At 40.7% G+C, this 16,243-nt stretch overlaps 1 protein-coding gene across 1 annotated transcript in view; it reads left to right on the top strand.

Moving 5' to 3' along the window:
• Positions 1-16,243, top strand: part of TLL1 (tolloid like 1) — a 222,353-nt gene that overhangs the window by 164,805 nt on the left and 41,305 nt on the right. Inside the window, exons 7-10 of the mRNA XM_088450294.1 lie at positions 1,699-1,877; positions 2,061-2,166; positions 11,751-11,875; positions 15,901-16,016. Of these exons, the coding sequence (XP_088306420.1) occupies positions 1,699-1,877; positions 2,061-2,166; positions 11,751-11,875; positions 15,901-16,016 (526 nt within the window). The remainder of the gene's footprint in view (positions 1-1,698; positions 1,878-2,060; positions 2,167-11,750; positions 11,876-15,900; positions 16,017-16,243) is intronic.

Raw genomic sequence — 16,243 nt, 5'->3', positions numbered from 1 at the left:
AATATAGAATGATTCATATGCATGCCCGGCTGTGCCGCACGTAGGCTCTAAGCCAGACTCCCGCTGAGATGTTATTACCAGCGGGCGCCTGGCTCCTTCCCTGCAGCGTCGCGTTAGCCGTAGGCTGGAGTTCTCTTCTGAACTCCAGCTTCCGCCTCTCTCCATGCGCACTATGGGAGAGACGTCATGACGTCTCTCCCATAGTTCCGAGGAGCAGCCGGGCGGACAGGACGGCGGCGGATGCAGGAGCGGGGATTAAGGTAAGTGTTTGTTGTTTTTTTTTTTGTACAAGCGGCACTACAGGGGCATTATATGGGGGCACTACTACAGGGGCATTATATGGGGGCACTACTATATGGTTTCCTTCCTTTCAAATCAAGGGGATAACGTCGGCGTATCTAAATATATTTTGGGGTAAAAGGTAAAAAAGTTCCCTGACCCCTGATTTAGATAATCCATTCAAAACTATTTAGGCTAAATTAGTTTTTAGTTTCTTCTCCGGTGCTGAGCAAGGTGGTGGGAGGAGAGGGAACTTCTTATACTTCCATTACAGCTACATGCTCCTCCCCGCCTGGCTATCGCATTTTGCGCATGAGCATGTATATGTGTCCTGGGAATAGCTATTGGTGTACTGCCAACCTCTTCACCAGGACAGGCTCCTATTGATCCACTGTCCTGGCAAGGACTTTTTTATGGGATAAATAGCCCTGAAAATGAATTCCTAATATATGATATATATGGTGATGGGTAATGATACTTTTTAGGGCCCTTACACATATTATGAATCGGCCCCTTAATGCTGCCCAATTCTAAATGTTTGCTTAAAAGGTTTGTTTGCATTCCTGAAGGGGTGGGCTTGTGACCTTGTGTTAAGTGCTACTGTTCCTGTTACTCTCTCTTCCTTACTTTGTTTGGTTGCACAGTCATCATGCAGTTGAGGGCAGCCTCTGGTACTTTATTCAAGCTTATGGCAAAAAGAGAGAAGAGGGTTTTATTTACGTTTTCAATCAAAGCCTGTGTGGGCTGCTCAACCTGTTTCTATTTCAGCTTGATGACTTTCCTGGCATTAAACAAGAGCTGTGACGTAGAAAGCTGATCATCTTTTGCCAGAGCTAAAATCTCTATTAATCCTAAACAACCAGAAAATCCAGCTGAGTTGTCATAAATGGAAATATGCAATAAAATGTTTTAATGTTATACCGTGGTACTGTATTCGAAGCCAAGCCAACTTGCATGATGTAATTTAAGGAATCTGTACAATATGATGGAGAAGAGAGGACTCTCATCCACTTTTAGAAGATTGTGATCACACTATAAAGAATATTACCCATTTCTATAATTGGCGCTAGATCTTAACTGTACAACAAATGTAACTTCAAGTCTTTCATTAACAGGGAACTGTCAGAGTTACATTTAAACAATTGAGTTAAATATGAATAATAAGATATCACCATGCAGAACTGTATTTTTAGTAAACATTAATACATGGTGCAGTTTTCTCAGAATTGTTGTTGCTATGATACGATGAAAATCTGTGAGTGTAGCAGATGTGACATGTAATAAATGATTCAAGTGTTTGGTTTATTAATAAACTTAACTCCTTTTGCTATCTAAAAGGCCTGCAAAGATGTTAATAATTAAGTGGTGACCTATGACTGCTGCTAGGTATTTATGGTTTATTTTTCATTCATTCAACAGGTGCTGCTCATATGTGGGTCGAAGAGGAAATGGTCCTCAGGCAATATCCATTGGCAAAAACTGTGATAAATTTGGAATTGTGGTCCATGAGCTGGGTCATGTCATAGGCTTTTGGCATGAGCACACTAGACCAGACCGTGACGATCATGTAACCATTATCAGGGAAAATATTCAGCCAGGTAATCCATTTTTGGAAGGGTTTGTGGTCACTACAAATATATTTAATATACTGTATATTTAAATAGGGTGATTATTATTTTTCCAGTAAATCTGCGCCATCCAGGATTGTTGACATACGTATGATTCCTGTTGTGCCTGTTATAAAAATTGGCAAATAAAATAATATTGTTTGTAACTCCTAGGCCAGGAATACAACTTTCTGAAAATGGAGCCGGGAGAGGTTAATTCTCAGGGAGAGCCATATGACTTTGACAGCATCATGCATTATGCGAGGAACACCTTCTCAAGGTTGGAATCTCAGGTTATAATTTTTGACTTTTTAATCCATTTTCCTTTAGTAATTTTTTTTATTTTGCTATATTGTTGTTTATTTAATATGGTGATTTGAAAGTGTGTGTCAGTCCGTTAGGGTGGCATAACATTTAGCAACACCTCTCATCTATTATTATATTTTTGAAAGTCTTGGACAACCTTGTGTCTTTATAACTTTTATTTAAATATAGTTCCAATATGCTCCATTTAAAAAGTGACAGTGTCAGGGCTGTCCTAACTAGAGATGTGCGTGGAACACGTGTTTTGGTTTTGTATCTGGATTCATCCTTTGTGTTTTAGTTTTGAAAAACCACCCTCAAGTGTTTTGGTTTCGGATAAAAATAGCTTAAAATAAAAATTATCAATAAACCACTAAAATGTCATAATCCAAAACCAGAGTTTAGTTTTAAAATCAGAGTCACAAAAGTGAATTCAAACCTGGTTCTACTCAGAACCCCTAAATTCGGACCCGCACTACTCTAGTCCTAACCTTAGTTAGCTAGGCTTTCTAATATTTTAGTTTTCGTTTGGAGTTTGTCTAACATTTAGAAATTAGTGTTATTAAGTGATATTACCAAATCTACCTTTTTAATTAATTTTATTTCTTTTTTTTTCAAATGAGAAACTTAAAAATGTCATGGTGAGCTAAAAAAATAAAAAAAAGACAGAAATACTCAATTATTTTCCTACTGGAGACTCACTGGATGGAAGTGGATTTTTCTTCTATTTGAGATTCTTAGATTGTGGTATATGGTTCTGCTCTTTATATATCTAAACTCAGGGGGTTTCAATTTTACTTAGGCATAGTCTTTCATACACTATCTGAGACACTGTTTTAGACCTACAGGGTATTTCTAAACCTTCAGATTTACAAATGTATTCAATACCCATTATACTCTACTCAATATATATGCTCCCAATGTTTGTCCTAATGATATTTTGTGAGCTATTACTCAACTAATGGCCACACGAGATATTCCCAACTTGATTGTTGGAGTGGTCTCCACCACCATACTTAATCCTCAACTGGATAAATCCATTCATTCCATAGCTATTGGTCAGCTTTTGTTACCCCAAAGCAATTATTGGATCCCAGATCCATGGAGATTGCTTAACCTGATGAATAGCTTTTACACATTTCACTTGGACATTCACAATTCTTTTTTGAGAATTGATTACTTTTTCGTGATAGATTCATTTGAAGTTAAAGGTTGTATAGGTAGAACATTGGGGACCTCATTATATTTGCTCATGCTTTGATATTTCTCACTATCCCAATGCTCTGATAAACCTCTATAATTGTGTGTGAGTATTTTCAAACTCGCATTACGCACATTTGTATGGACTTCATTGGCAATAATATTAAACCTTGGAAAACCCCAATATTATTTTGGTAAATGCCCAATACAGTCTAGAGGAGGATAATATATATTTTGTAGCCCATAGGCAAAGAGAATGTAATCAAAGTATTCCAAACAAATTACCAAAAACTATAACTCTGACCAAAGTGTGGCCTCTTTCTTCAGTACCAACCGTTATAAACATATACTGGGAAGATTTTTATTGGCCTAAATGCAATCAGAAATTAATTATATAAACATACATTTTATAGGTGTGGTAACAACAAGGACAGCCTTTGGCAACAACGATGAGGATGATTAGATGTAAAAATACTTTGTGACAATGTTACTTCCACTATTACTTTCATTATTATCGAGAACTATACTTAGCCCACAAACCTCCAATTTTGATATGACTGCAGATTATGGCTAATTAATCCTACTAGGGCATCCAAATAAGGATGTAACTTGTCGAAATATCTAAATTTGCTTCTTTTATTTACTTACCACCCTGCCTGTTCTCAAGGTCCACTAATGAACAAAATTGTGGCACTTCAACTGCTTTCTGGGTTTCAATTTAACTGTGATAAAACCAAAGCTCTATATTTGAAATTGGGGACCAAACACTTCTGGATCGCAAATAGTCCATCAAAGTGGGTACACCATTCCATAATGTATATAGCTATAGAGTTGCCTACAAATGTAGCTAATCTCTATTGTTCTAGTATACGGAAAGTGATTTGTAACTTATGAAGGGACCTCTAGTGATACAATCATCTCTGCCTTTCCTAGCTTAGCAGAGCAAATTTCCTAAAAAAATGTTTTGCTTCCAAAACATAATACAATATTTACTTCCCTACTGGCTAAATCTGATGTCCAGCTCATTAATAATTCCATACTTCTATTTGGTGGATGAAGGATCTTCAGATTAGTTTAATTAGTAAAAAACAAGTTGTAGCAAATGAGGGTATACATTTTCTAAATATTATTGCTTATAGCCACTCATACATGGAAATATAGTGAAAACTAAACAGCGCTAATTACTGTTAGATGTATAAAGTCCAACTGAATGGAAATATGGTAGATAAATTACCCAAAATTTCTTGGGACTACAAATGTTCAAGTGAAAAAAAATAAATAAATTTTATTTCACAGAAATAAACTGGATTTTGCTGAATCATATCCTATTTGGCTGGTGGTTCCTGCAAACGAATGGTGAAAGACATCCGTTTGCGCTCACCACCAGCCAAATAGGGTATGGTTCAGGAAAATTCAGCTTTTTTAAGCCTTTTTTTATGTTTTGTCTATACGTAACAACGAATGCTATGTGTTTATTTATCTGAAATAAAATGTTTTTTTTTTTTCACTTGAACATATGCAGTCCCAAGAATTTTGGGGCCATTATCTGCCATATTTACATTCAGTTGGATTTTATACATCTAACAGTAATTAGCGCTGTTTAGTTTTCACTATAATTCTACGTACCTTTGATATTCAAGTACAGGTATTGTTGGTTTTCCTTGTTTTAGTGAGTTCCATATGCTGCATTTTACTGCTAATTGCACTTTGAGGTATTTCCACCATTTTATTCTCCTGTATTGCTTATAGCCACTGGACACAACTATCCTTTTAGCTCCATATAGTGCTATTCCCATGCGGTGTAGTTTTTCCTCAATTGTGCTACTTTTTTTCTCAATTTTGAACCATAATTTGCATAACGGGGGTCAGAGGTGGATGCAGGGAAACCATTAGGCACAAGTGGCCAATGGTTTCCCTCTGCGCATGCCTCTTGATAGCTGCCGCTCAAAGACGCAGACCAAAATTGCATGCAGCTCCAATTTCAATGTCAGTGTGGTAACTGGGGAGGTGGGGAAGCTACCAGACTCTGGTATGTCGTGGGTGTCTCAGTATCTAAAGATGCTGTTGCACTCACACCAGAGGCCATTTTCAGTTGGACATTTTGAACCTGGCATAGGGCAGTGATGCACCCATAGTGAGTCTTTGTATGCATATAGAAGGATATCCACCACAGCTGGTGGGCATCTCAATATGATGCCAAGCAGCCATGGCATGAGAAAAAAGACAGTAACGGCTGCAACAAGATAGTACTAGGTTTTTTTTGTTGCACTGGGATTAGTATAAAGCAGCAGATAAAATATAACTATGCATGGCACAGGTCACTCATATCAAATCTGTCTTTGCCTTTTTAACCTAGATTGTGTACTTTTTAAAAAAAATTGCCTCATAGTTTGCTTATAGTTGTACTAGTTACTTAGGATTAATGTCACATGTTTAGTTTTCTGTAGATCTGGCCCGGGACCCTTGAGTCAAACTGAAGTACAAGTGAAACGTGGAGGTTGTATGTGACTCATGCTCACGAGTCAGACAGGTAGTAAGGTACACTAGTGACAGTTATAGGAACCACAGACCACAGTGATGCTGGGAAATGCACCTGAACCCAAGGGGAATATCAACACTTCCTTCTGGGTGGCACTTAGCTCTGCTGGCCTTTTCTGGCCAATTAGCTAAGGACGCACACTACAGGGACAAAGGTGACCACCCTGGAACACAGGCCAATCTAGTACCGGCAGAGTGGAACTCAGAACTCCGGCCAGGAATAGGAGTCTTATGAATGCAGAGCCAAGCTGGAGGAAGCAAGAACTCTGGCACTGCTCTGACACGAGACCTGGAACAGGTCTGCCAATGTCTCTGGCATGGATATTGTATTCTGCACACTGCACACATCCCTGGAACCTGCACACTTTCCTTAGCGCAAGTCCCAGACAGCAACACACAGCGCAGGGAAACCAATATTCAGTCAGCACAGTATATGTATTTGCTAACATGAAATAGACCTGCGGAGAGCTTGAGTGTAACAACGGAGGACTGGAATATGTCTTGCACATAATGTCGCACTAGTACAGTAGCTGGATGTTTCAGATGCCAGATAAACTTCCACAGCAATGAAGACTTGGCGGTGAAACACAGCAGCAGGTGGTAGTAGCTTTGTATGGAAACGGCTCTGTGGATGACTGAGACAGGTATGGCAACAGCACTTGGATAGAGCTGTATGGTGACTGGAGTTCACTTGAAAATAGCATATGAATCGGAGGCACCTGGATGTAGCTGTATAGTTAGCAATGCGGCAAATACTGCAGTCCATGGAGAGGTAGAATATAGTTCACAGGGAATGCTGGAGACAGGAGTACTGAGACCTGGAGCCTAGAATTATCATGGAAGAAATTAAGTTGTTCAGACAATGTGCTGACTCCTGCTGCAGGTTTAAATATGGAGTGGTTCACAGTCATTGGTCTGGCAGAACAGGTGATCACACAGGTGAATCAGGGGATGGCAGTGGAATATCTCGGAGGTGCTTTGTAAGCAGAAATGAAGCAATGTCTAAGTCTTTATGGGATGCAAAGACCCTGATCATGACAATTAGTGTTTTGACGCAGCTACGTCGTAAAGCCCATGGCGCACTAAACTTGGCTATATGGTGCGATTTGAGGATCGGTGTATGTGGCGACATCTGTGTAGTTCACATTTTTACCAACAATGAGGGAACATCCAGCAGAAAAATACTTTAAATTTGATGTTCTCACCTACAGTCCTCAAGTACCCCTACTGGTAATGTTCTATGGATTTCTTTAATCATCCACAGGTGAGTTATCCCTTTTTGCTGGGTCAGTAATTATCCCACCTGCTTCAACAGAAAGAAATCTTCTTAAGCTATGACCTATTGCAGTGGTTCTCAAACTCTGTCCTCAGGACCCCAAATAGTGCACATTTTCCAGGTCACCCAGCAGGTGCACATTCATTACTCACTAAAAGATCCACAGGTGGAGCTAATTATTTCCCTTGTGATTCTGTGAGTAGACCTAGAAAACATGCACTGTTTGGGGTCCTGAGGACTGAGGAACCTGTGAATTATTGGGAAAGGTTTGAGATTAAGAACCACAGTTTAAGGCATTGCGTAAATTTTTCTATTTTATTCTAGCTATTTGGAGCTTTCATTTTTCCCTGAAACTGTTAAACCATTTAGATCAAGCAGAAACTTTTAATTTATGTACATGACTTTGTTCTTTATGAAGCTTATAAACGTAACTGGCAGTATTTTGATACTTACAAGTACTTATGCTTATTTAACAAAAAAAAAGTAAGACTGTTGAGAATTTCATAAACAAATGTGTTTATATTTTTCCTGGCATATTATTCGAGTGAAACCGGAATGTATAAAATGAATGGAGGACAGTCAAAAAGAAAACAGTGACTCTGTAATTAAACACAGACTCACATGACCACAACACAGCTTAGGTCTAAGTCAATGCTATGGAGTTTGTCCATAAAAGTCCTATTTTTAAATGTTTTTTCAGACAACATACATACCAGCTGTTCTGACTCATTAAAAGGTGGGTTATATTTCCCCGCTCACCATGGTGAGTGGCAGCAAAAACGGGTAACATCTGGCAATTTTGGAAAACTATTGAATGTTTTTCTTCTCTTTAATTTATATACAAGCAATATCATATATTACAATCTACTATACTGTACACTTCCTTTTGCATGTTGGATCCAAAAGTTACAATGTGTCAGAAAGTAAGCATGTTTTTAAACAGAAATGCAGAAGTTTTATAGCTCAAGGTTACTTTTTAATGCTGATTTGCAGTTACTGGCACGTCATTGTTAGTGTGCTAAATGCTGTAGAATGTATTTTATCACATACAAACAGTAAATCCACTTTGTATATTTTTGATTTAGTTTGAACTTCCAAGTCATCAGTGAGACTTGGCATCTGCTTTATATTATGTAATGCATTATGGAGTACTTCATATGCTGAGATTTAAGTCCCATGTACTTCATCCCCTTTCTCAAAAAAAAGCCATCAGTAGAAAATAAGATTAAGTGGTCCGTAAATTGTCACTGCTGCGAAGTATAAAGCGAAAATAAACCTATCCTGATCTATACTGTATGATATTACTGGCAGGGCCGTTGATAGCGGGGACGGGCCTGGGTACTGGGGTGTTGTCACATTTGGGAGGTGTGACCACACCCCCTAAAAAAAAAAACAGTACAAATCCACATGCTGCAAAAGTATGCATTTGCCCCCCACATCATCACCCAGGTCAGCGGCATTGCTAGCTGCATAATAGAACCTCCCAGTGTCCCCCGCAGCAGCGTGCGCCTTTCTGCACATGCACAGAGGAACCTCTAGGTATTAAACCTGGAAGCCCTCTAACGCAAAGGACAGCTCTTATCGGGAGAGCTGTCCTTTGTGATTTTAATCGCATTTCTAAGTATATACCGACATAATTAATGCCATTATGTACCTCATACTACATATTGCCTACATAGGCAATTTTTACTACATCCCGCCCTATATGTGTGCATGTTATGTAGCACATGTAAGCTATTGTTTTTCGTTACTGGCAAAATTAGGATATCCGTTCAGTACTGGAAATTTAGGGCCTGATTCAGATTTAAACGAAAATTCAAATGCAGTCGGATCTCGCAATTTGTAAGAAACAGCAGATGTGTCGCAACCTGCATGCGAAACTTAGAGCACATACAAGGGGGCATTACTCGATGGCAGGGGGGATTTGCACATAGGAGAATAGTACTGTGGGAGTGTAGACTGAGTTGTGAGCTATTCAGATGTGACTAGATGCAAAGATCCAAACAATTACAGTTGGAACTCCTGTACCAAGGATAGGTTCGGTGCAATAGTGATGTTAATAGCTGTTCTTAATAACTGAAGGCTCGGGGTGGTGCGGTAATATAGATTTGGCTGACTCAAAATACAGAAGGATATTCGCATGGATTCCCGATCCCTGGAAACTAACGAAATTGTGACCTCTTTACATGCAATGCAGAATAGGCCCTGAACCTGGGTACACACTAGAGATGTGCACTGACCCATGCGTTTTGGTTTTGGATCTGGATTCATCTTCATATGAAGTGTTTTGGTATTGGATTTGGATACAAATTGATTAGAAATCAATAAAAACAGCTAAAATGTTCAATTCCAAAACCAGAGTTTGGTGTTTAAATCCGATTCCGAACTGGCAACAGATCTGAACTGGGACTCTGAACCTCTTTCAGACCCGCTCGCACGATGCGTTCGCTCGCACGATGCGTATGCAAATTTGGGAAGGCAGACGATCGCACGGCAAGGCATTAGCACGCTCACAATGTCTTGGCGTGTGATTGCTTTGTGAATGCAGATGTCCACCAGCCTGTCTTAAGACGCCCACTTGCGCACGTCATCTCCAGGAAGTGTATGCAACCATCGGTACCATCGCTTGTGGCTGACCATACCCTATTGCAAGCACTTCAGTGTATAAACCAGCCAGGTGGCGTGTACTATGACGCTGGCTCTAAATTATGCATGCCTCTGAAACGTCATTGAGATGCTCAGGCACGCCTGTGTTTGCACCTCCACTCCCCCGTTTTTAATGGCCAGCCCCTGTCACCACTCACAAACGGCTTCTCCTGTCACTCTCTCTGCTGGGCTGTCTATGTGCAGCGACCGAATGCTTCCCAATCTCTTGCACTGGATCGCGCACTGCGATGCGTACGCATGCGTAGAGGGCAAACATCGGCTGGCTACGAGAGAACGCATCCTAGAGAGTCTGAATCAGGTCCTCTGTTCCAAACCTTGATCCGATCTCTACTTGGAACCCCTAAATTCGGGTGTTTTCGGATTTCAGAAATCCAGACCCCCACATTTCTAGTACACACTATACAATATATCACCATAAAAACCACAATGAATTGGGTGGTTGCATCTTCCCATTAGATGTGTTGAATTCCAGTGATGATGCTATCTAGTTACATTAGACTTGTAATGATATATAGCTTTGCCGTGCAGCGGATCGTGCAGTGTGTATGGCTATGTGATATATCATTACCTCACATAGCAGTGTCGCTGGTTGCCCTGGTATGTACCCAGCTTTAGTTGTACAGTGGAATAGTGTGAAATAGGTGATTAAAAAAAAAATAGATAAGTCAAGTTCCTGCATTCCTATAAGCCGCTGATTCGTTGTCACAGGATGTTTGTAGTGGTCTGGGTCACAGCAGGCATCACATCCACTATCTATCCAGACTGGAGGGTTAGGGAAGGGCAGGTAATATATATGTCGCAGAATGTTTGTAATACTTCAATGAAAATCTAGGAAGCTGAATGTGTGAAGGAACCTGCTAACTCTTGGTAATGGTACCAAATAGTGTGCGAGTTGTGCTGATTCTCGGTTTTGCTTCTTCCTTTTTTTAAAGGAATTTCTGCTTTAAATCCTGCAAAATCACCAAGAAATGTACTTCTGACTGCTTACATCCCATTATGTTTGGCCCCCTGTTTTCCTCATAGTAACTCCTACACCTGCCATATTCATTTAGAAATATATTGTTTGAAGTCAAATATATTTATTTGTAATCTCCACTGGCAGTTTTTTTGGAACCCTGCATTAAAGCGCAGTTTTAACTTAACTGGAATGAATAGTTTTAAATCTTTTTTTTTTTTAACATGTTTCTAAAACCGTTTTAACTTTACATCAGTTCAATTGAAAAATGTATATAATCACATGAGACACAAGCGTGTTGTTATATACATTTTACGTCACTATTTATAGCTATGTTTTCTATCTAGTCATCAAGCTTTACTGGCTTGTGTGTATGATGACTTGCTAACCTTTTATGCCATCAGTTCAAGTGCTCTGCTATCAGCATTGTTTAAAACTCTTACATGTTAGCACCTTTTTCTGGGTGAACCAATATTCAAGTCACTAGGAAGGAAAGACCATTCCAAGTTGTTGCCTCTTGTGTGTAGGCGATGGGGTCATATCAATATATGGGGTGAATTTCACACACTGCATGGGGCAGCTTTGGTAAGTTCAACAAGTGTTCATTTGTGTATTGAAGGACACGCCATTTAGGAGATCTGTGTTGATAAACGCACATAAGGGGTAATTCAGTTTAATGCAGTGCCCATGAAGTGCCTCCGTAACAGTCAGGTGGTGGCATTCTGTGACCTGTAAACATACCTAATTTGCCCTCGCACCCTATAGAGGTGCACAAGACAAACATCATGGTGACACATCGCACCGACTTGAATTGCCATCTTCTAGCATTTGATCCTAGACTACAGTTTTTTATTTACAGTGAAGAATGCTAGATCAATTGTGTAATAGAACTGATGATTCTTTTTGTACGTATATCATATTTTAGGGGTATGTTTTTGGATACGATTCTTCCGTCCCGTGATGAAAATGGTTTACGACCCCCTATTGGTCAACGCACACGACTCAGTAAAGGAGATATTGCACAAGCCCGGAAGCTGTATAGATGTCCAGGTACATATGGAGAAGAAATGTAAATTCAGCAGTTGATTTCCATGCTGCCAAAGATCAATAAAATGTGAGCGGTCTACGCGCAGAAATGTTCAGCGCAGTCAGCCAAATGTTCTTAGATCTTGTAACCTTCGCTTGCATTTTGCTCATCTGCATGCTTTGTTCCATTTACTAGTTTACAAAGGCTGCATGATACTACATGCAGGGCCCATTATATTAATCCATGAAGCTATATTTCAGGTTGAAATTATACCTCCCAGTCAGTCATTTTGGTATGTCTCCAAATAAGTACAGTGAACAACAATAATTCCATGGACAGTAAGAGGAGCAGCTAAGTGACTGTTATTTACACACACAGCTTACAATAAATATATAAACAAAGTTACTAGATGAGCTGTAACCTGTCATTTCTTTAAACTAGAGTGAGTTTGATAATGCTGTGGATTAACATTAGAGTGACTGGTATTCTGCTATGTAGAAACTGTAAATGTGTTCCTGTCTGTGTTATTGTGATGTCAGCAGTGCACTGACTGGCAGCTTTGTAGTGACGGACACTTAAAGGCAAATGCTGCAGTAAGAACATGTTTAGCAGTAAACCTACTGTACTCTTCTCCCCCCACAATATTCAGTGTCGGCTATGAAGTGATATTCCTGGAGAACCAGCAGCTATTGGCATCAGTGGGGAGGAATAGTACCAGAGCTAAAAACTTACCATGGTTTGAGGGCTTTCACGGTTTGGTTTATTGATGAAACCATGTAACTGCCTTATATGTTTTTTTCCAAAACCCACTTAGATATTGTCAGGTTTTTTATGATTGAATTAGGTCAAGAACATTTATTAAAAACTTATCCAACATGACTTTTTTTAAACCCTGTTTACCATAAATCTAGGAGTGTTTATGGTATAAAGTGCATGAACTTGAACTTAAATATTTAGGATAATTGGTGATCCATAATTGGAGGTTGCATATCTTAATTGATACGGGATCATCATGAAAGCAGGCCTCATTTTGATAGCGATATTTACAAAATTTTCCAATGTATCAACAATTCAATATTTTTTGATGGTATGGGGGCTGAGGCTCTAATATATTTATATGCCCCTGGCATCTGCTCCTCTCTGCAGCCCCCAGAAATACACTGGAGGGCAGAGATGCTGCTGACTTTACATTTCCCCGGTAGCTGTTCCTCTCTGCATCCCCCATATATACACTGGGGAGCAGCCAGGGCCATAGAGAGCGCATCCCTTCCAACATCCCGATTTCAGTGGTGCAGTTCCGTTTTGTCGGCACTGTCCCGCTATTCCACCCGTGGGCTGAAGTGTCAGGCGGGTGGTCAGGAGGTTGGGCACCCCCATCGCCACAGCCGGGCGACGTGCCAGCCCTGGAGAAGCTGAATGGATGCTGCGCGCATGCCTGCAGAATACATTTATTGCAGGAAGAGGGCTGGGGATAACCCAGCTTCTGAAGGAGTGCAGAGCTTGCCCCAGCCTGTTGTTAAAAGGGAGGCATGCCATACGCCCAGGGGGCAGCTGCGTTGGTGACTGTACATTTCCCCAGCAGCTGCTCCTCTCTGCAGCCCCGGATATACACTGGGGGGGCAGAGGCACTGCTGATTTTATATTTCCCCAGCCGCTGCTCCTCTCTGCAGCTCCGGATATACACTGGGGGGGAGCAGAGGCAGTGCTAACTGTACATTTCCCCGGCATCTGCTCCTCTCTGCAGCTCCGGATATACACTGGAAGGGCAGAGGCCCTGCTGGCTTTACATTTCCCCAGCAGCTGCTTCTCTCTGCAGCTCCGGATATACACTGGGGGGGCAGAGGCCCTGCTGGCTTTACATTTCCCCAGCAGCTGCTCCTCTCTGCAGCCGCCAGGTATACACACTGGGGACAGCGCTGGTTTAACCGTCAGCTGCTTCTCTCTTCAGCCGCTGTAAAACAGTGATGGCCAACAGGAGGCCCTATATTGCTTGGTATAGTATGTCACGCTCTGTATATCGTATTGTTTTGTTATTGTAGGTGTGTCTTTCAACGAGGTTTCATTTTAATTTAAGATTAAAGGTAATATGAGGCCCTTTTGAAGGCTGGAGATTCATCCGGCCACTATAATGTATGTGTTTGTTTGCATCACTGGTATAACACAAGTGCATTAATGCTGATGCTGCACACAGTAGGCTTCAAGCAAACTTGGAGGTCCTGTAAGTTTACTAAGCAAGCGTTCATCATCAGTGCACACTCCTGTACTAGGTGCAAAAATACATCTACAAACATGCAAACTAGGCTTCCATTCATCTCTACATAGTCCGCAGTGTATAATGCCCTCGCTGAACTTTGCCTATGCTAGGATGCCCCATTACAACCCAGTTATATCCATTCCGTTGTAAGTATAGATGTGATTGAAATAGCTTACGACTCTGAGGGCCTGATTCAGACCCATTCGCTATCTGCGTACGCTCGCTAGATGCGTATGCAGATTTTTCAAAGTGACGCCACAGGAAGCGATCGCTCGCCAAGGCATATGCAGGTCCACAGTGTCTTAGCGAGTGGCCACTTTGTGTATGCGTACGCCCAATCTCACAGGCAGAGCCGCCCATTAGCAACACGTCATCTCCAGGAAGTGTATTAAAACATTGGTACATCGAGCACCATCGGATGTGAATGCAGTGCTTGAGGTAGCTTTACCCTACCGCAAGCATTGCGAGGAAATCAGTGTAAAAAAATGGCAAGTGTCGTGTACTATGACGCTGCCTGTTAAATATGCACGCCTCTAAAACAGCGTTGAAACACCCAGGCACGCCTGCGTTCGCATCTCCAACCCCCTGTTATTAGTGTCCTGCCCCTGTTACCACCCACAAATGGCCTCTTCTGTCACTCATTACCCTGGGCTGCCTTTGCTGGGTGAGCGAGAGGGTTGCGATCGCAGTGTGTAGATCGCGCACGCAGAATGAAGCATGCACGTACGCACAGCGCAAGCGTGCGGTTCTGAATCTGGCCCTGAGTCCTCTGTACTTGCCCAGTCTCTACGGCTCATTCACTCATATACATTAGAAAATCAGTACAGCACAAGAAAACAAACATTCACCTTAGACTCAATTTAGTAATGTAGTCTTAATAAGTTTCTCTTTACATTGTGTGCTGTGCTTTTACTATTGCAATCTATTGTATATTTAGCTCTTGTTGATGTTTGAGTAATAGCCCATGCTGTGCCTACAACCTTACATTACAGATTAGAATGCAATGGCGGGATTTTGTTTGTAAGAATCTATTCATCCTATTTTTAATTCAGGTTTCAGACTTTAATTTTCAGATGCAAAGCGCAGGAACAGCGGAGGGGGTGTGAAAGAGTCTTAGTTGAATCACTTGCTACCGAGGCAACAAATGGATGAATCGCTTTCTGAAATACCCATCAGAGTAGGCATGTGCAGGCTCGGATTAGTTCGGATTTTCCCGCCAAATATCGGGTCTTGGAAAGAGGCAAAATGTCATCTTTCATGGACAAACATCATCCTTCATGGACTTTTGTCCAGGAATGATGATGATTTTCCATGAAATATGATGTTTTGCCTCTTTCTGAGATCCGATTTTTGACAGGAAAAATTAGAATTTGGCGGGAAAATCCGAACTTGCACATCCCTAATCAAGATCAGAAATGCTGAATTGGCAGTTGGAATGCTCTTGCAATATAGGGCTTCTAGCCTTGGAAAAGGATAAAGTGGAGAGAGATAAAGTAGCAACCAATCAGCTCCTAATTGTCCTTTTACAGACTGTATTTGAAAAATGACAAGAGCTGATTGGTTGGTACTTTTATCTCACTTTATCTCTCACCAAAGCTTGATGCATCTCCCCCTTAATTTCACTGCAGAAGTAATCTGCATTGATTTAGTGTAATTTAGGACATTTGCTGCTTAAAAAAACCCAAAACATTTTATTCATCTATTACATTTTTTATTTTTGTTTCCATGCTGTTTGCTCCTTCGTCCTGTTAGCTTGTATACAGCTTGATATAATATATTTGGCGTGTTTTTCAGCTTGCGGGGAAACATTACAAGATTCCACAGGCAATCTTTCATCTCCAGGGTTCCCAAATGGTTATCCTTCTTATACTCACTGCATATGGAGGATCTCTGTGACCCCAGGGGAAAAGGTAATACAGTAGTTGCATTTTGAAGTAATCATTTTGATTTTTTATTTTAATTCATACACCATCAACTTTCATTTGGTTTTTAAAATTGCCAAACTAAGACTACATATTGACAAAAAAGGCGGCACTTTGACTGTTGGACTTCATGGGTTCATTAGAAAGAACATGGCTTATTCTTAATGATTTTTCATTTTCTTAGCTGCTGAAGCAGCTTTTTGCTGTACATTTGA

The sequence above is a fragment of the Taudactylus pleione genome, unplaced genomic scaffold (assembly GCF_031769625.1).
Source record: "Taudactylus pleione unplaced genomic scaffold, aTauple2 ptg000513l, whole genome shotgun sequence".
In the NCBI taxonomy this organism is placed as follows: Eukaryota; Metazoa; Chordata; class Amphibia; order Anura; family Myobatrachidae; genus Taudactylus; species Taudactylus pleione.
The sequence above is the reverse complement of the archived record's forward strand: the minus strand, read 5'-3'. Positions and strand labels throughout refer to the sequence as shown.